At 43.2% G+C, this 20579-nt stretch overlaps 1 protein-coding gene across 1 annotated transcript in view; it reads right to left on the reverse strand.

Moving 5' to 3' along the window:
• The window catches only part of LOC111952359 (thromboxane-A synthase-like), a 113340-nt gene that overhangs the window by 57525 nt on the left and 35236 nt on the right, over positions 1-20579 (reverse strand). Inside the window, 4 exon segments of the mRNA XM_023970943.3 lie at positions 167-192; positions 195-282; positions 14348-14444; positions 18825-18877. Of these exon segments, the coding sequence (XP_023826711.1) occupies positions 167-192; positions 195-282; positions 14348-14444; positions 18825-18877 (264 nt within the window).

Here is a 20579-nt window from a genome sequence, read left to right on the forward strand (position 1 = left end):
AGGAGGAGAGCGAGAGGAGAGTGGTGAAGACCGAGGGAGAGGAGAGGAGAGGGGTGAAAGAAGAGAAGGAGAGGAGAGGAGAGTGTGAAGAGAGGAGGAGAGGAGAGGAGAGTGGTGAAGAGAGGAGGAGAGGAGAGGGGTGAAGAGAGGGGTCGTCTTGTCTTGCCTCTTTCATCTTGGCTGCGCTGAAGGAGGGGTGAGGATGCTGCGTACTCTCTTCCAGGGCTCATTCCTCAGCATCAGCAGACAGTCACTCATGGGCTTAGTGGCAGACCGGATTGTCTACAGAGTGAAAGGAGAAAAGTCGGAAGTTTGAATACACTTAGGTTGGAGTCATTAAAACTCCGTTTTTTCAACCACTCCACAAATTTCTTGTTTAACAAACTATAGTTTTGGCAAGTCGGTTTAGGACATCTACTTTGTACATGACGCAAGTAATTTTTTACAAACAATGTTTACAGACAGATTATCTGTATCACAATTCCAGTGGGTCAGAAGTTACATACACTAAGTGGACAGTGCCTTTAAACAGCTTGGAAAATTCCAGAAAATGTCAATGGCTTTAGATGCTTCTGATAGGCTAATTAACATCATTTGAGTCAATTGGAGGTGTACCTGTGGATGTATTTCAAGGCCTACCTTCAAACTCAGTGGCCTTTTGCTTGACATCATGGGAAAATCCAAAAGCAATCAGCCAAGACCTCAGAAATACCTGGTTCAAGACCTGGTTCATTCTTGGGAGCAAATTCCAAATGCCTGAAGGTACCACGTTCATCTGTACAAACAATATTACACAAGTATAAACACCTTGAGACCACACAGCGTCTTACCGCTCAGGAAGGAGACGCGTTCTGTCTCCTAGAGATGAACGTACTTTGATGCGAAAGTGCAACATCAATCCCAGAACAACAGCAAAGGACCTTGTGAGAATACTGGAGAATCAGGCACAAAAAGTATCTATATCCACAGTAAAACAAGTCCTATATCGACATAACCTGAAAGGCCGCTCAGCAAGGAAGAAACCACTGCCTCCAAAACCACCATAAAAAAGCCAGACTACGGTTTGCAACTGCACATGGGGACAAAGATCATACTTTATGGATAAATGTTCCACTGGCCTGATGAAACAAAAATAGAACTGTTCGGTCATAATGACCATCGTTATGTGTTGGAGGAAAAAGGGGACGCTTGCAAGCCGAAGAACACCATCCAACCGTGAAGCACACAGGGGTGGCAGCATCATGTTGTGGGGGTGCTTTGCTGGCAGGAGGACTGGTGCACTTCACAAAATAGATGGCATCATGAAGGATGGGAAATTATGTGGATATATTGAAGCAACATCTCAAGACATCAGTCAGGAAGTTAAAGCTTGGTCGCAAATGGGTCTTCCAAATGGACAATGACCCCAAGCATACTTCCAAAGTTGGGAAAATGGCTTAAGGACAACAAAGTCAAGGTATTAGAGTGGGCAGCACAAAGCCCTGACCTCAATCCTATAGAAAATTTGTGGGCACAACTGAAAAAGCGTGTGCGAGCAAGGAGGCCTACAACTGACTCAGTTACACCAGCTCTGTCAGAGGAATGGGCCAAAATTCCCCCAACTTATTGTGGGAAGCTTGTGGAAGGCTGCCTGAAACGTTTGACCAAGTTAAACAATTTAAAGGCAATGCTACCAAATACTAATGAGTGTATGTAAACTTCTGACCCACTGGGAATGTGATGAAAGAAATAAAAGCTGAAATAAATCATTCTCTCTACTATTATTCTGACATTTCACATTCTTAAAATAAAGTGGTGATCCTAGCTGACCTAAAACAGGGAATTTTTACTCTGATAAAATGTCAAGAATTGTGAAAAACTGATATTAAATGTATTTGGCTAAGGTGTATGTAAACTTCCGACTTCAACTGTACATGTATTGTACATACTACAGCATACGGATCATGCACATGTACAGTACCAGTCAAAAGTTTGGACAGACCTACTCAGTCAAGGGTTTGTCTTTATTTTTACTATTTTCTAAATTGTAGAATAATAGTGAAGACATTGAAACTATGAAATAACACATATGGAATCATGTAGTAACCAAAAAAGTGTTAAACAAATCAAAATATATTTTAGATTTTAAATTCTTCAAAGTAGCCATCCTTTGCCTTGATGACAGCTTTGTACACTCTTGGCATTCTCTCAACCAGCTTCACCTCCAACACGTCAAATAATCTCAGGAGGAGATGGAGAAATCAGCATGCCTAGCCCTCTTTTGTATTCCTGTCCAGTCGTATGTGGGCAATGGTCATCACTAAGTCCTTAGATCCTATGGTCCTCTGTGTTGAAACTAACACAGGAAGCAATGCTAGAATACTGAAGACTTGGAGGTAGAACTCCAGTGGAATACAGGGCATTGTGGCTTAAGCTCCAAGACATCACTGATCTTTTACTGTTATTGGTGTTCATTAATGCTCATTAAGTGTTCATAAAGTGTTCATAAATGCTAAAAAGGTGTTCATAAATGTTCATAAAGTGATCATAAATGTTCATGAAGCATTGGGTGACATATGTAGGTGCTCTCTGGCTGACAATACTGTACGTTTCATGTGGTATTGTGATGTGTTTACTGGTGTAAACAGTATCCATCATTTTCATTTATTAGCATTTTCCATTGACGGTATAACATTCCAGACACAATGTAATAAAAGTAATAATTTATTCATCTGTGTGTCTTGGCAATGTTCTGTCGGTAGTAATTTATTAGTGCTCTAACAAAATAAAATATTTGGAAAGGACAAGTGTTGTTCGGTAGTTTAGAGTGTTTATGCCATTTATATTTGGCTTTGTACAGCCACATATTTGCAGTGACTTGTGTTTGTTTCTCTGCCTCCATGGAGACTTTCTTTATGGGTCTGCTCCTGCTGCTGGTTGCAGATGGTGTGTAAAGGCTCTGAACCATACACACACACACACACACACCCACAGCACAGCACACACACACACACACAGCACACACACGGCACACGCGACTCACGCACACACACACACACACACATACCAACGGCGCACTAGCCATACACCACTCAGAAACACAGCGTGTGCCACATCTCCATAATACATCCACATCTCAGCACGATATCCACATCTACTGCTAGAGTGGTTGTTAAGTGAACAATGAGTCAGGAGCTTGGTCATACAGGAAGCGGGCAAGTAAACACCATCTGAGTCAAATTCACTAAATCAAACAGGTAAAAATGTCATTAAGCTCCTGTATCCCCCCTGGATCTGAGGGCTGTATTTGTGTGTGTGCGTGCTGCATACATACCACAATATTTATGGGTCATTGGTGCACAACATTTCTGGTGGATTGGTGTTAAAATCAGACCCGAGTTCCAATACATGTGTATTTGATTATTTGTTATTTCAATTCTTATTTCCTGAGTATTTTCAAATAATTATGCCCGAAACAATTACTTATATCCTTTTGATAGCCTACTACTTGAAATTATTTTCAAATACCTGCGTTAAACGCATTGGAGTGTATTTGAGTCTGTGTATTTGAGTATTTTCAAATACTTTTTAAGTGTATTTCCAAATACATTCCATTATAAAACCGGCTTGTTTGGATCCTGGATGCTGATTGGTTGATAGCTCCTCATTTGCAGAGAGCTCCTACAAATGTGTACATATTCTGTTACAAAAATATATATATTTTAATTGTTTTTGGACCAAAAATTGTTGTTTTTGATAACAATTTGTTTTTATTGCAAATTGCTGGTGGTTTTGAGCCATGGATTTGCAGATTGACTGACAGGTGAACTATTTTTAGCTTGGGTAGGTAGCTAGTTAGCTGGCTAATGTTTTTGTTTGYAAAATGCATCTGGACACAGTACCAGCTTTTTTATTTCACCTGGCTGCCAGTTCCTGATCTTTTGAGAACATCATGTGAGGAGTCACTTGAAGAGTGTTAGGAATGGGAGATGGAGGAATACAGTGCTGTGGCAGAGGGCTCGTAGTGAGGACAACTGGCTACTATTCTGAACTTTGTGTGGTGAGCTTTCTGGCACCTAGAGCTGCCGAGGCATCACCTAAGTGGGTGCTTCACAGAGTGGAAGAGTAGACCTGTGGCTATATGACTCAGGCTGGTTCCCAGACTTGCCCTCTACAAGATCATCAGCAGACTCCATCACCATCGGCAAGTAGCCTAGTGGTTAGAGTGTTGGACTAGTAACCAAAAGATTGCAAGATCGAATCCCCGAGCTGACAAGGTAAAAATCTGTTGTTCTGCCTCTGAACAAGGCAGTTAACCCACTGTTCCTAGGCTGTCATAGAAAATAAGAATATGTTCTTAACTGACTTGCCTAGTTAAATAAAGGAAGAAAAAAAATACATGAACCAACCCTCTCCATCTGCAGAGGATGCAGAATTCAAAGACTTGGTCTCTATTGGTTGACCTGACCTGTCATGATATATTGCGTGTTTGTTTTTTGCTTACGAAACGCTTAGAGATTTCTATTATGAAAAGCACTATAGAAGTTTAATAATTTATTATTATTTGAATCACAATAAAATATAGCAATTTAGACCATGTAAATCTTCTTAGCCACCCTGTTCCATTGCCATGGCAATTATGAATCATAAAAATACATATGACGACATCACACAATACATTAGGTAGAATGTTGGAATTAGAATGTTTGGTTGATAAGAGCCAGTGTTTATTTGAACCCATTGCCATGGTGATTCTAAATCATACAAAAACATTTACTTTTGAATATGATGACATCTCAATTGAATGCAGCATGTTTTCAATGTAGAATGCTTGGTTGGAACTCAGTTTTGGTGGCAACATTTAACATTTAACATTTAAGTAATTTAGCAGACGCTCTTATCCAGAGCGACTTACAAATTGGTGCATTCACCTTATGATATCCAGTGGAACAACCACTTTACAATAGTGCATCAACTCTTTTAAGGGGGGGGGGGGGTTAGAAGGATTACTTTATCCTATCCTAGGTATTCCTTAAAAGAGGTGGGGTTTCAGGTGTCTCCGGAAGTGTGGTGATTGACTCCGCTGACCTGGCGTCGTGAGGGAGTTTGGTCCACCATTGGGGTCCAGAGCAGCGAACAGTTTTGACTGGGCTGAGCGGGAACTGTACTTCCTCAGAGGTAGGGAGCGAGCAGCCAGAGGTGGATGAACGCAGTGCCCTTGTTTGGGTGTAGGGCCTGATCAGAGCCTGAAGGTACGGAGGTGCCGTTCCCCTCACAGCTCCGAGGCAAGCACCATGGTCTTGTAGCGGATCGAGCTTCAACTGAGAAGCGGGAAGCATGGGAGCGAGAGCGGAGGAGCGGGGTGACGTGAGAGAACTTGGGAAAGTTGAACACCAGACGGGCTGCGGCGTTCTGGATGAGTTGTAGGGGTTTAATGGCACAGGCAGGGAGCCCAGCAACAGCGAGTTGCAGTAATCCAGACGGGAGATGACAAGTGCCTGATTAGGACCTGCGCCGCTTCCTGCGTGAGGCAGGGTCGTACTCTGCGAATGTTGTAGAGCATAAACCTACAGGAACGGGTCACCCCTTGATGTTAGTTGAGAACGACAGGGTGTTGTCAGGATCACGCCAAGGTTCTTAGCACTCTGGGAGGAGGACACAATGGAGTTTGTCAACCGTGATGGCGAGATCATGGAACGGGCAGTCCTTCCCCGGGAGGAAGAGCAGCTCCGTCTTGCCGAGGTTCAGCTTGAGGTGGTGATCCGTCATCCACACTGATATGTCTGCCAGACATGCAGAGATGCGATTCACCACCTGGTTATCAGAGGGGGGAAAGGAGAAGATTAATTGTGTGTCGTCTGCATAGCAATGATAGGAGAGACCATGTGAGGATATGACAGAGCCAAGTGACTTGGTGTATAGCGAGAATAGGAGAGGGCCTAGAACAGAGCCCTGGGGGACACCCAGTGGTGAGAGCACGTGGTGCGGAGACAGATTCTCGCCACGCCACCTGGTAGGAGCGACCTGTCAGGTAGGACGCAATCCAAGCGTGGGCCGCGCCGGAGATGCCCAGCTCGGAGAGGGTGAGAGAGGATCTGATGGTTCACAGTATCAAAGGCAGCCGATAGGTCTAGAAGGATGAGAGCAGAGGAGAGAGAGTTAGCTTTAGCAGTGCGGAGCGCCTCCGTGACACAGAGAAGAGCAGTCTCAGTTGAATGACTAGTCTTGAAACCTGACTGATTTGGATCAAGAAGGTCATTCTGAGAGAGATAGCAGGAGAGCTGGCCAAGGACGGCACGTTCAAGAGTTTTGGAGAGAAAAGAAAGAAGGATACTGGTCTGTAGTTGTTGACATCGGAGGGATCGAGTGTAGGTTTTTCAGAAGGGGTGCAACTCTCGCTCTCTTGAAGACGGAAGGACGTAGCCAGCGGTCAAGGATGAGTTGATGAGCGAGGTGAGGTAAGGAGAAGGTCTCCGGAAATGGTCTGGAGAAGAGAGGAGGGGATAGGGTCAAGCGGGCAGGTTGTTGGCGCCGGCCGTCACAAGACGCGAGATTTCATCTGGAGAGAGAGGGGAGAAAGAGGTCAAAGCACAGGTAGGGCAGTGTGAGCAGAACCAGCGGTGTCGTTTGACTTAGCAAACGAGGATCGGATGTCGTCGACCTTCTTTTCACAAAATGGTTGACGAAGTCATCAGCAGAGAGGGAGGAGGGGGAGGAGGGGGAGGAGGATTCAGGAGGGAGGAGAAGTGGCAAAGAGCTTCCTAGGGTTAGAGGCAGATGCTTGGAATTTAGAGTGGTAGAAATTGGCTTTAGCAGCAGAGACAGAAGAGGAGAATGTAGAGAGGAGGGAGTGAAAGGATGCCAAGTCCGCAGGGAGGCGAGTTTTCCTCCATTTCCGCTCGGCTGCCCGGAGCCCTGTTCTGTGAGCTCGCAATGAGTCGTCGAGCCACGGAGCAGAGGGAGGACCGACCGGCCTGGAGGATAGGGGACATAGAGAGTCAAAGGATGCAGAAAGGGAGGAGAGGAGGGTGAGGAGGCAGAATCAGGAGATAGGTTGGAGAAGGTTTGAGCAGAGGGAAGAGATGATAGGATGGAAGAGAGAGAGTAGCGGGGGAGAGAGAGCGAAGGTTGGAACGGCGCGATACCATCCGAGTCGAGTGAGGGCAGTGTGGGAAGTGTTGGATGAGAGCGAGAGGGAAAAGGATACAAGGTAGTGGTCCGACGACTTGGAGGGGAGTTGCAATGAGATTAGTGGAAGAACAGCATCTAGTAAAGATGAGGTCAAGCGTATTGCCTGCCTTGTGAGTAGGGGGGAAGGTGAGAGGGTGAGGTCAAAAGAGGAGAGGAGTGGAAAGAAGGAGGCAAGAGGAATGAGTCAAAGGTAGACGTGGGAGGTTAAAGTCACCCAGAACTGTGAGAGGTGAGCCATCCTCAGGAAGGAACTTATCAGGGCGTCAAGCTCATTGATGAACTCTCCAAGGGAACCTGGAGGGCGATAAATGATAAGGATGTTAAGCTTGAAAGGGCTGGTACTGTGACAGCATGGAATTCAAAGGAGGCGATAGACAGATGGGTCAGGGAGAAAGAGAGAATGTCCACTTGTGAGAGATGAGGATCCCAGTGCCACCACCCCGCTGACCAGAAGCTCTCGGGGTGTGCGAGAACACGTGGGCAGACGAGGAGAGAGCAGTAGGAGTAGCAGTGTTATCAGTGGTAATCCATGTTCCGTCAGTGCCAAGAAGTCGAGGGACTGTGGGAAGCATAGCTGAGATGAACTCTGCCTTGTTGGCCGCAGAGTCGGCAGTTCCAGAGGCTGCCTGAGACCTGGAACTCCACGTGGGTCGTCGCGCGCTGGACCACCAGGTTAGAGTAGCAGCGGCCACGCGGTGTGAAGCGTTTGTATGGGTCTGTGCAGAGAGGAGAGAACTGGATAGACAGACACATAGTTGACAGGCTACAGAAGAGGCTACGCTAATGCAAAGGAGATTGATGGACAAGTGGACTACACGTCTCGAATGTTCAGAAAGTTAAGCTTACGTTGCAAAAAATCTTATTGACTAAAATGATATAGTACTGCTGGCTGGTGAAATAGGCTAGCTAGCAGTGGCTGCGTTGTTGACTTTGTTTGAAAGTGTAGCTGGCTAGGTAACCTCTAACTGGCTAGGTAACCTCAACAATTACTCTAGACTACACAATTATCTTGGATACAAAGACGGCTATGTAGCCAGCTAAGATCAAACAAATCAAACTGTTGTACTGTAATGAAATGAAATGTAATACTACCTGTGGAGCAAAGCAGAATGCAACTACTCGCTCCAACCCGGAAGTGCGTATCGTAGAGGGAGAGGCAATAGAAGTGTTGTTTCTTGTATTATTGTCTTTTGTGTCTTTAGAGGACTGCTTCACCTTAATGTCCCCTTTCCCTTTTCTTCTGTACTTATTTTGTCCCACTTTGTCCCTTCTTTGTCCCTTCTTCTCTTCTGCCAACTAGACACTCCTTGTTAGCTAGCTAGCTTCTTRCAGGAATGTCCCTAGCAACTGCCTAGCAACAGGTAAACAACTTAGCTAGCTAAGAAAACGGTATAATTTTATGAAAAATTGTTACTTTTTCAAAAGCCTTTCTTCTTTGTTTGCTGCTTGTTTGGTCTCCTATTCAGTTTGCAGTTTTCTTTTGATTTTTTTTCGATGTACTTTACTCTAAAAAAACATTTAAATTTCAATATTTGTAGGAGCTCATCTTTTCAGCTGCTGCTGCTTAATTTGGAACTCCGGAACAAACCTACAGGTTTCGCCATTGGCAACAAACCCAAGACTAGGTGTGCGACTTGTGCTCTGCTATCTGAGATTATCCATTTGTCAACAATGGGTGTTCCGAGCGCACTCTGGGTGTTTTGTAAATTCAGAGCACTGTCAGATCGTCCGTTCCTCTGGACGCTGGCCGAGGAGTAGGGTTGATCCGAGCGTTCTGACCTCACAACGGCAGTCAAGCACCCAAGCTAACCGGCTCACTCTGACCATTTTACTCACCCTAGCAGAGCGGGTTAGGCTGTTTTCATGTTATCCAGAGCGTTGCTAACTGTAACTGTGCTGCTGGCAACAATTTAATTACGCTTTTTTGCCAACGTTTACTGACACTGGCTATGTTGAGCGTTCGTAAATTCGTCAGTTATTCTGTGCTCCCGCTCAATCAGACGAGAGTGCTCTGAAATCGGAGTAGCCAGAGTGAATTTACGAACGCACCCAATAGCTGTCTACACGAGGCAAATTGACAAGTATGTACCTAGGAGTGATCAGGGACACCAGTACCATTTCCCTCTTTTTAAAGATCTAATTTAACTGTACTGTATTGTATGAATAGTGTGTAAATAGTATTTTTGTTGTCTCTTGGTGTCTTTCCAATATATAACTCTTATTTTTATTGTATTTTTTAAACTTTGAATGTAAAGTCCTTGTCTATAACTCTTCCGTACTTTGTCATGTATTTGTATGTTTTATGTGGACCCCAGGAATAGTAGCGGCTGCATGTGCAGTAGCTAATGGATATGCTAATAAACCAAACTAAACTGGAGGTCTCACCCACACCTCAACCCCCCTGAGCCCACTCTCTCAGGGCTCTGCCAAAGGCAATGGAGGCACTACTCACACAGTAAGTGTGACTTTATAATTCTCAGTTAGCTACATGTGAATTGTATTAATATAGCTAGCCAGCTAGATTTACATGTAAAAAACTAAACAATTTGTGTTGTTATGAAAGGCTACGCTAGCCATGAATTCTTTGTGGGTAAAGTTAGCAAGCTAGCTACCAGTTTTTTGTCAGTTAGCCTGCGGTCTACACACACTACAGTGGATATTCTAGACAATTAAACATGGCAAAATTAACACAGTATGTATTTATTAGCGTATCATGGTCAACTTTTTATAGTCAGGCAACATATGAGATGTGAGTGGGCAACTTTTCATTCCGAAGAAGGAGTTCATTTTCTCTCGCATCAGCTCAAAACCAGCCGGCATTGTTTTCAACCAAAGAGTCTCCCGTTTCTATAAAGAATGGTACACCTCTGATTGTAAATCCACACTTTTCTCAACTGAGGAAGCCGGATTGATGGGAGCCCACATCTCTCTCCATGAACTCAAAAGGGCACTGGATAACATGAATGAAGGCAAATCACCTGGTTGTAATGGTATTCCTCCTGAGGTCCATTTACAATTTTGGAACCAATTAGGTCCACTGTTACTTGAAATTATTAACACAGCCGTTCACAAAGGTACATTTGGAAGGGGTGTAAATACAGCACTAATTTCGCTTTTGTGAAAAAAAGGTAAGGACGCCACCCAGTGCTCTCACTATCGCCCCCTATCTTCGATAAACACAGATAATAAAAAAACATCTACAATTCTGTTGTCCCATCTCAAAACGTACTTACCCAAATTGGTACATCCGGACCAAAACGGGTTTGTTAAAAAACTATTATCCAGAGATAACCTCTGTCGTCTATTACATATCTTACATGCTTCATCAGAAACCAGAGCTCCTTGGGTAGTTATATCTCCCGACGCAGAAAAACTAGGGAATATGGTGCCATTTGGGACACAGCCAGAGCCAACATGGCGGGTGGATGATGAAAGCAACTGGGACCTCCTGACCTCTGATCTGTTTGATACGTGTCACTCTATCATTTGATGTGAACCTGGCACCCTCGGACGCCATTGGTCAGTTCTGCTTTCAGACACAAACACTTCTACTGTATGTCTAGAGCCTCAAAGACAAAGCCTATTGGCTGAAAAGAAAATCACGAAGCCAGAACTTGTTCAGGGACATGTCCTCTTTCTTCCTGCAATGCAGTCAGAAAGAGTGCACAAAGATTTTCCTCCTTTAGATGGAAAACATATGACAATGGGTTCACAGTAGAATGACAATGGTGTCTACATACACATCCTCGCTGCAGAGGTTTGAATGAATTTACAGAATTGAAGAATTGAAGATGACCTGGCCTCCACAATCACCCGAGAGGGCTTGATGAGATTTAGGGACCTGTGGTAGGCAAGAGTACAGATTTCATAGCCCAACTCGAGATTATCATCAGATAGCTTGTCAAAAACTGCTGTAAAACTAAGCAGTTCAGAATAGATCATCTAATTTTGACTCACTACATAAAATGAGCAGAAAAAGTACATACCGGAAAAATGTCCCTTTGGCATACACATAACGTAGAGTACCAGTCAAAAGTTTGGTAAAAGACCAAGTCCATATTATGGCAGCTCGAATAGGCAAAGAGAAACGACAGCCCATCATTACTTTTAGACATGAAGGTCAGTCAACCCAGAAAATGTCAAGAAATTTCTTCAAGTGCAGTCACAAAAACCATCAAGCGCTATGATGAAACTGTCTCTCATGAGGACCGCCACAGGAAAGGAAGACCCAGAGTTACCACTGCTGCAGAGGATACATTCATTAGAATAACTGTACGTCAGATTTCAGCCCAATTAAAAGCTTCACAGAGTTCAAGTAACCGACACATTTCAACATCAAGAGACTGCGTAATCAGGCCTCCATGGTCGAATTTCTGTAAAGAAACCACTACTAAAGGAAACCAATAAGAAGAAGAGCTTGGGCCAAGAAACACAAGCAATGGACATTAGACCGATGGAAATCTGTCCTTTGGTCTGATGAGTCCAAATTTGAGACTTTTGATTCCAACCCCCATGTCTTTGTGAGACGCAGAGTAGGTGAACGGATTATCTCTGCATGTATGGTTCTCACCGTGAAGCATGGAGGAGGTGGTATGATAATGTGGGGGTTCTTTGCTGGTGACACTGTCAGTGATTTATTTAGAATTCAAGGCACACTTAACCAGCATGGATCCACAGCATTCTGCAGCGATACGCCATCCCATCTGGATTGTGCTTAGTGGGACTATCATTTGTTTTTCAACAGGACAATGACCCAAAACACACCTCCACACTGTGTAAGGGCTATTTGACTAAGGAGAGTGATGGAGTGCTGCATCAGATGACCTGGCCTCCACAATCACCCAATCTCAACCCAATTGATATGGTTTGGGATGAGTTGGACCATAGAGTGAAGGAAAGGCTGCCAACAAGTGCTCAGCATATGTGGGAACTCCTTCAAGACTGTTGGAAAAGCATTCCAGGTGAAGCTGGTTGAGAGAATGCCAAGAGTGTGCAAAGCTGTCATCAAGGCAAAAGGTGGCTACTTCGAAGATTCTCAAATATAAATTATATTTGAATTTGTTTAACACTTTTTTGGTTACCACATCATTCCATAAGTGTTATTTCATGGTTTTGATGTCTTCACTATTATTCACTATGTGTCCAAACTTTCGACTGTATGTAATGCATCAATATTATGATCTAAACGATGGGCACATACAGTTGAAGTCGGAAGTTTATATAGATCTTTGTCAAATACATTTAAACTCAGTTCTTCACAATTACTGACATTTAATCAGAGTATCAATTCCCTGTCTTAGATCAGTTAGGATCACCACTTTATTTTAAGAATGTGAAATGTCAGAATAATAGTAGAGATAATGATTTATTTCAGCTTTTATTTCTTTCATCACTCCCAAGTGGTCAGAAGTTTACATACACTCAATTAGTATTTGGTAGCATTGCCTTTAAATTGTTTAACTTGGGTCAAACGTTTGGGTAGCTCCACAATAAGTTGGGTGAATTTTGGCCCATTCCTCCTGACAGAGCTGGTGTAACGGAGTCAGGTTTGTAGGCCTCCTTGCTCGCACACACTTTTTCAGTACTGCACACAAATTTTCCATAGAATTGAGTCAGGGTTTGTAATGGCCATCCAATATCTTGACTTTGTTGTTCTTAAGCCATTTTGTCACAACTTTGGAAGTATGCTTTGGGTCATTGTCCATTTGGAAGACCCATTTGCGACCAAGCTTTAACTTCCTGACTGATGTTGCTTCAATATATCACAAATTTTCCTTCCTAATGACGCCATCTATTTTGTGAAGTGCACGAGTCCCTCCTGCAGCAAAGCACCCCCACAACATGATGCTACAACCCCCGTGCTTCACGGTTGGGATGGTTTCTTCGCTTGCAAGCGTCCCCTTTCCCTCCAAACATAACGATGGTCATTATGGCCAAACAGTCTCATTTTTGTTTCATCAGACCAGAGACATTTCTCCAAAAAGTATGATCTTTGTCCCCATGTGCAGCTTTTTATGGCAGTTTTGGAGCAGTGGCTTCTTCCTTGCTGAGCGGCCTTTCAGGTTATGTCGATATAGGACTCGTTGTACTGTGGAATATAGATACTTTTGTACCTGTTTCCTCCAGCATCTTCACAAGGTCCTTTGCTGTTGTTCTGGGATTGATTTGCACTTTTCGCACCAAAGTACGTTCATCTCTAGGAGACAGAATGCGTCTCCTTCCTGAGCGGTATGACGGCTGCGTGGTCTCATGGTGTTTATACTTGCGTACTATTGTTTGTACAGATGAACGTGGTACCTTCAGGCATTTGGAAATTGCTCCCAAAAATGAACCAGACTTGTAGAGGTCTACAATTTTCTTTCTGAGGTCTTGTCTGATTTCTTTTGATTTTCCCATGATATCAAGCAAAGAGGCACTGAGTTTGAAGGTAGGCCTTGAAATACATCCACAGGTACACCTCCAATTGACTCAAATTATGTCAATTAGCCTATTAGAAGCATCTAAAGCCATTACATAATTTCTGGAATTTTCCAAGCTGTTTAAAGGCACAGTCAACTTAGTGTATGTAAACTTCTGACCCACTGGAATTGTGATACAGTGAATTATAAGTGAAATAATCTGTCTGTAAACAATTGTTGGAAAAATCATTTGTGTCATTGTCACGGCCGTCAAAAGAAGTGGACCAAGGTGCAGCGTGGTGAGCGTACATTTCTCTTTTTATTTAAAATGTCGCCAACAAAACAACAAATGAAAGAAACAACCGTGAAGCTTACAGGGCAAAGTGCAACTAACAAAGATAACTACCCACACTGAAAGGAGGGGAAAAGGGCTACCTAAGTATGATTCCCAATCAGAGACAACGATAGACAACTGTCCCTGATTGAGAACCATACCCGGTCAAAACATAGAAATAAAGAAACATAGAAAACAAAACATAGAATGCCCACCCCAAATCACACCCTGACCAAACCAACTAGAGACATAAAAAGGCTCTCTAAGGTCAGGGCGTGACAGTCATGCACAAAGTAGCTGTCCTAACCGACTTGCCAAAACTATAGTTTGTTAACAAGAAATTTGTGGAGTGGTTGAAAAACGAGTTTTAATGACTCCAACCTAAGTGTATGTAAACTTTCGACTTCAGCTGTAGGTGTAAAGGGCATTTTCCTCGTTGACTTACCATTCTGTTGGGGAAGGTGCTGAAGTCCTTTACCATGATCTGTCTGAGCATGTCAGGGTCAGCTACCACCACCACGGGCCTCCGGCCTAGATAGTATCTGGAGAGACAACACAGGACAGGTTGACATGCCAGACACATTTGTTTGCATGCATACACACACAAAGGCGTACACACAGGAGCATGCACACAGTCACACACCCACACAAACAGACACGCACGCACGCACGCACGCACGCACACACACACACACACACACCACACATACACCACACATACACCACACACATACACCACACACACACAAACGGCTGTGGGGCTAGCATGAATAAATAACAGGACGCCAATCAAAAGTGGTGGTCATCACAGAGGAAGTGAGGCCTGGGGAGGAATATACTCAAAACCACACCCACACACCTTAGACTTGGACTTGTTGAGGAGGCTAATACTGAAGTAGAGTCTTACAACGGAAGAACAACACAACCCACTCTAGCTGCCATGGACTTGACAAACCACAGGATTTAAAGGAGCAAAGTCATAGCTTTGTTTGTTTCCTACAGCACCACTCTTTATTGTTCTAGGTTAGTACTCTCTGTCAGGATTGCCTCAGTTCACTGCAATGTTAGCCAGGAAACACTGACTAACTGCTCAGTCCTATCTCACCATGTTATAGGACATAGGCTATAGGAGATTCTTCACAAGGCTGAGTGGAGGGCTAATGCCTGGTGCTATAAAGCCAAGGTTAAAAGGTAAGGAGAAAGTCCTCTCTCACAGGAACTCCATCTTGTTAAGTGCCTTTTTAATGAAAGTACATTTCAAATGCACATTTTTTTTGTAGATAATTAGACACCGCAGATTGGTAATTGGATATTAAATCTTCCAGGCAAATAAGAGATACAATACATCTAGGAATATTGGAGGTTTTAAAAGCTCCTCATTTATTGGAGAGTCTAAAGTTTCCAATCATCAGTGGAATACAGTGCTGGTTAAAGGTAGCTAGTATAAATATGATATTCAGCCCTGAGCGAGGGGCTGTATGGGGAGCCACAGTGGAGCACTGAGACTGTCTGTCAGTATGAATTAAGAGTACCGTGCTCATCCCTGGCTCCCCACAGTTACTCACACGCACACATGCACGCACACACACACACCCCTCATCAGGGCTCATCAAAAAGCAGACAGCTATTCCTGCTGCTCCTATGGCAGTGTCTCATTCCTACAGTGACACACTAATCCAGCTCAGCCTGTGGCCAATCTCTATTCCTGTTATAGTTGTTATAATACTTACAGAAAAACATGTTGCCTCTGATAGATGCAGGGTGTCTATAGCCATTCAGACTACTACAACAGCTGTAAATAGTTACATGAACTACAGACAATTCCTCTCAACACTTCTAAGTCAGCATTCTTGGTTGAGAGACTGATGGTGTCGTGGGCTTTCAACAGATTCACAAACAACTCCTGGACCCATAAAACAAAGCGTCTCAGAGTAGGAGTGCTGATCCAGGATCAGTGTTGCCTTTTCGATCATAATGAATAAGATTATATGTACAGGCGGGAGAGGGGACCTGATCCTATATCAGCACTCCTACTCAGAGACATTATTTGAACATAGGCTATGAACTCTGGACGACATGAAAGGAGGGTAGGATACAGAAGATGTTGCCCTAGTCTTGTCCCCAGTTGCAAAGCTAATGTTACTCCACATGTAGCAGGGTTTAAATAGTACGGGGTAATGGTCAAGCAGTATTAGAGGGAGGACTCTGACCTCCTTTTAAAAGAAGGTCATTTAACACTCCATTTGTCTGTTTATGACTGCACCAGGCTGTGACACTGGACGGGTAATGGTCTAGTTATCTGGCCCAGAAGGGAGCTCCATTCCATAGCCTGCATGGGTAACATTATCACCACTCTGGCCTGGCTACTCAGACCAACTAGTCGCTATGCAGGCTCCTCTGTGTGTTAGTGTGTTTCATGACTAATCGGTGGCTACAGTCGCAACATCGTAACTATACAAATGCATGAATGCATATCATTCCATTTGTGTGTTCGCAAAGTTAAGGTGTAGTTTCACCTGCCATTGTATGGTCCTGTTGTATTTTAGTTTCCAAAATACAAATCACAAATATTTTTGCCTGAGCATATTCATGGTGAATTTTGTTAGCAGAGAAACTAGTTTCTTGTGTTTTTTCTTCTTCGATTGTCCATTAGATGTCTTTATATTATCTGTATTTATATGTTATACAATTGGCTCATTCATCCCCCTCCTCTCCCCTGTAACTATTCCCCAGGTCGTTGCTGCAAATGAGAACGTGTTCTCAGTCAACTTACCTGGTAAAATAACGGTAAAAAAAAAATATATATAAATAAAAATAAAAATAAAAATAAAAAAATAAAAAATAATTTAAAAAAATAAATAAAGGAAAGTTAAAATAAAAAAATAAATACAGTTGAATTCAGGAGTTTACATACACTTAGGTTGGAGTCAATAAACTTTTTCAACCACTCCACAAATTTTTTGTTAACAAAAATGTTTTGGCAAGTCGGTTATGACATCTATGTGCATGACACAAGTATTTTTCCAACAATTGTTTACAGACAGATTATTTAACTTATAATTCACTGTATCATAATTCCAGTGGAATTGTATAAACACCAAGTATAAACACCATGGGACCACGCAACCATCATACCGCTCAGGAAGGAGACGCGTTCTGTCTCCTAGAGATGAACGTACTTTGGAGCGAAAAGTCCAAATCAATCCCAGAACAACAGCAAAGGACCTTGTGAAGATGCTGGAGGAAACAGGTACAAACGTATCTATATCCACAGTAAAACAGTCCTATATCGACATAACCTGAAAGGCCACTCGCAAGGAAGAGCCACTGCTCCAAAACCGCCATAAAAAAGCAGACTACGGTTTGCAACTGCACATGGGGACAAAGATCATACTTTTTGGATAAATGTCCACTGGTCTGATGAAACAAAAATGAACAGTTTTTTTCCAATATGACCATCGTTATGTTTGGAGGAAAAAGGGGAGGCTTGCAAACGTGAAGCACTGGGGTGGCAGCATCATGTGGTGGGGGTGCTTTGCTGCAGGAGAGACTGGTGCACTTCACAAAATAGATGGCATCATGAGGCAGGAAAAATATGTGGATATATTGAAGCAACATCTCAAGACATCAGTCAGGAAGTTAAAGCTTGGTCGCAAATGGGTCTTCCAAATGGACAATGACCCAAAGCATACTTCCAAAGTTGTGGCAAAATGGCTTAAGGACAACAAAGTCAAGGTATTAGAGTGGCCATCACAAAGCCCTGATCTCAATCCTATAGAAGATTTGTGGGCACAACTGAAAAAGGCGTGTGCGAGCACGGAGGCCTAACAACCTGACTCAGTTACACCAGCTCTGTCAGGGGGAATGGGCCAAAATTCACCCAACTTATTGTGGGAAGCTTGTGGAAGGCTACCTGAAACATTTGACCCAAGTTAAACAATTTAAAGGCAATGCTACCAAATACTAATTTAGTGTATCTAAACGTCTGACCCACTAGGAAAGTGATGAAAGAAATAAAAGCTTTAAAAAAATCCTTCTCTCTACTATTATTCTGACATTTCACATTCCTAAAATAAAGTGGGGATCCTAACTGACCTAAAACAGGGAGTTTTTACTAGGATTAAATGTCAGGAATTGTGAAAAACTGAGATTAAATGTATTTGGCTAAGGTGCATGTAAACGTCCGACTTCAACTGTATGGCTCATATGAAAAATAAAGACACTTCGAAAGACTTTGTTCTAGCGCTGAGTGCTTTCAACTTTGATAAGTTGATAGGGGCGCGTTCTGAGACGACGGGTTCAATCAATGTGCCATGAGCCTCTTTCTTCTGGAAAAACGACGTATCAAGCTAGTGTACTACTCTTACTGAAGGCTGTAGTAAAATCTTTTGGCATATATCCGTGCATTCTGGCTTAAGTTTGCTTTTCCTGTCATGGCACGAAATCCAGCCATAGCAAAACCAATTATCCCCGCTCTACTCCTCCAAACTTTTACATACAGAGAGAAAGAGAGTAGCCTACTGCCTTTGATGTGCTCTTAAGAAAGAAATCTGCCTTCCATAAGCATGCCTGTATAATCAACGCAGAGCTAATCTAGCTGCACATCTAAGTGTGTGGCACTGGCATAAGTCTTCCAAGAAGCTTCTTTTTAATCTTATAGTGTTGCTTTTCACTAGCCTGGTCCCAGATCAGTTTGTGCTGTCTTGCCAATTCTTACGGTCATTGTCACATCATTGTTTGGCAAGACAAGCACAAACAGATCTGGGACCAGCCTAGCTTTTCACGAGCTTCACTGATACTTCTACCACATCTAACAGAGGACAGGTTAGACACTGGACAAGTCAATAAGAGTGTCCTGTATGACTTGGGTTTGGTGTATGACTTGGCTATGATGTCAATGCAGAGAAGTGTCAGTCACTTACCCACATACTCTCCCATACTTGTGAATCAGGTCCGTGTGAACACCGAAAAAGCCCTGAAAAGAAAGATTAGAAAATAACCAAATGAGATTTTATATAATTGATCATTTTATATGAGAGGCTTTGGTGACATCTTATCCATTGTCTCTGCTATAATGAAATGATGTGATTCCCTGTGGGTAGCCGATTGACATCTGCTAAATAAGCACTGTCCGTTGTCTTAGCTACTGGTGTAAACTTCAAAGCCGCCCAGAAACACCCTAGCAGCACACGACGACAGCTGCATTGATTTGTCTGTCACGTCTTAACAACCTCAGACTCCTTCACATTACTGTGTCAGATGCTAACATTGACACATGACTGACATCTTCGTAATTTGCTAAAACTTTACCCTGAACTATGATCCCTGACCAACAGGGTACCGGAAATGCAAGGTGTTCGTGTGTGTGTGTGTGTGTGTGTCCGTGTGTGTCTGCGTGAGAGAGGGTATGTGAGTATGGTTCCTTAAAAACACACTCTCCTTGAACTGTGTGCTTCTCCAAACAAACGAGTCATTTTATCTGAAAAACTGCCTTTCATCTTCTTCCAGTTGACCTGTTCGCAATCTTCTACAGAACAACAAGCTTGACAGACTGACAGAAAGAAGGAGATGTGACGTTTCAGTTCTGCTGTGCATTGATCTTCACTATTGATCTGCTCAAACAGTTCCTGTCTCAAGGCCTGTGTGTGTGTGTGCGAGTGTGTGTGTTTTGGGTTTTACTATCCTCGTGGGGACATTTCGCCAGTCCCCACAGGGAAAAACGTTTAGGTGTTAGGGTTAGAGGTTTGGGTATAAGGTTAAGGTTAGGTTAGGGTTAGGTTTAGGGGGTTAGGGAAAATAGGATTTTGAATGGGAATCAATTGTTTGGTTTCCACAAGGACAGTAAAACAAACAGGTGTGGGTGGGTGGGTGTGTGTGTGTGTGTGTGTGTGTGTGTGTGTGTGTGTGTGGTGTGTGTGTGTGTGTGTGTGTGTGTGTGTTGTGTGGTGTGTGTGTGGTGTGTGTGTGTGGTGTGGTTGTGTGTGTGTGTTGTGTGTGTGTGTGTTGTGTGTGAGAGAGCTTAACTCATCACAGCTATATAATACAAAACATCAGCCACTGTGACTTTAGACTCAGAGCATTCACTTCCTTTCACATCGATCTGGGGAATGAATCCATGGTAGGCCTACTGCAATGTAGCTGAGCACACTTAATTCAACCACACTTAATAATTGTACCCTTTTAGATCATAATGAATACGATTGTGTAAACAGAGGGAACCTGATCCTAGATCAGCACTCTGATACACTTTCTGAATATGGGCCCAGTATAGATGCTTGTTTGTCCCACTGTAAGACTCTGTCTTATCTGTTATGAATTAAAACGACACAACCAGTCGGATGTTGAACTGTTGGAAAACGTGTTGTGGGGATGCTTTGTTAAAATCGGCACCAGAACTAAGGGAGAGAGAAGGCAAACCCGTAATATTATTTGGTTCTCAGTATGGGGTCTCGGCATCATTTGCATATTTGAATATAACACACTGCCAGTATTGCACTAAACGCATACAGGAGAAGAGCTACAGTTTTAAGTGACGTTTTCTCAAAGAATCCAAAACACAGAATACTTGTCTACTTCAGCATGCTCATCCCTATAAGAGAGTAACCTGTAAGAGATTCCCTGCAGTCATGAATTTGTATTCACATGCGGACCAATGGTTTGACCCTGGCGTGTGTGTA

The sequence above is a fragment of the Salvelinus sp. IW2-2015 genome, linkage group LG26, assembly GCF_002910315.2.
Source record: "Salvelinus sp. IW2-2015 linkage group LG26, ASM291031v2, whole genome shotgun sequence".
In the NCBI taxonomy this organism is placed as follows: Eukaryota; Metazoa; Chordata; class Actinopteri; order Salmoniformes; family Salmonidae; genus Salvelinus; species Salvelinus sp. IW2-2015.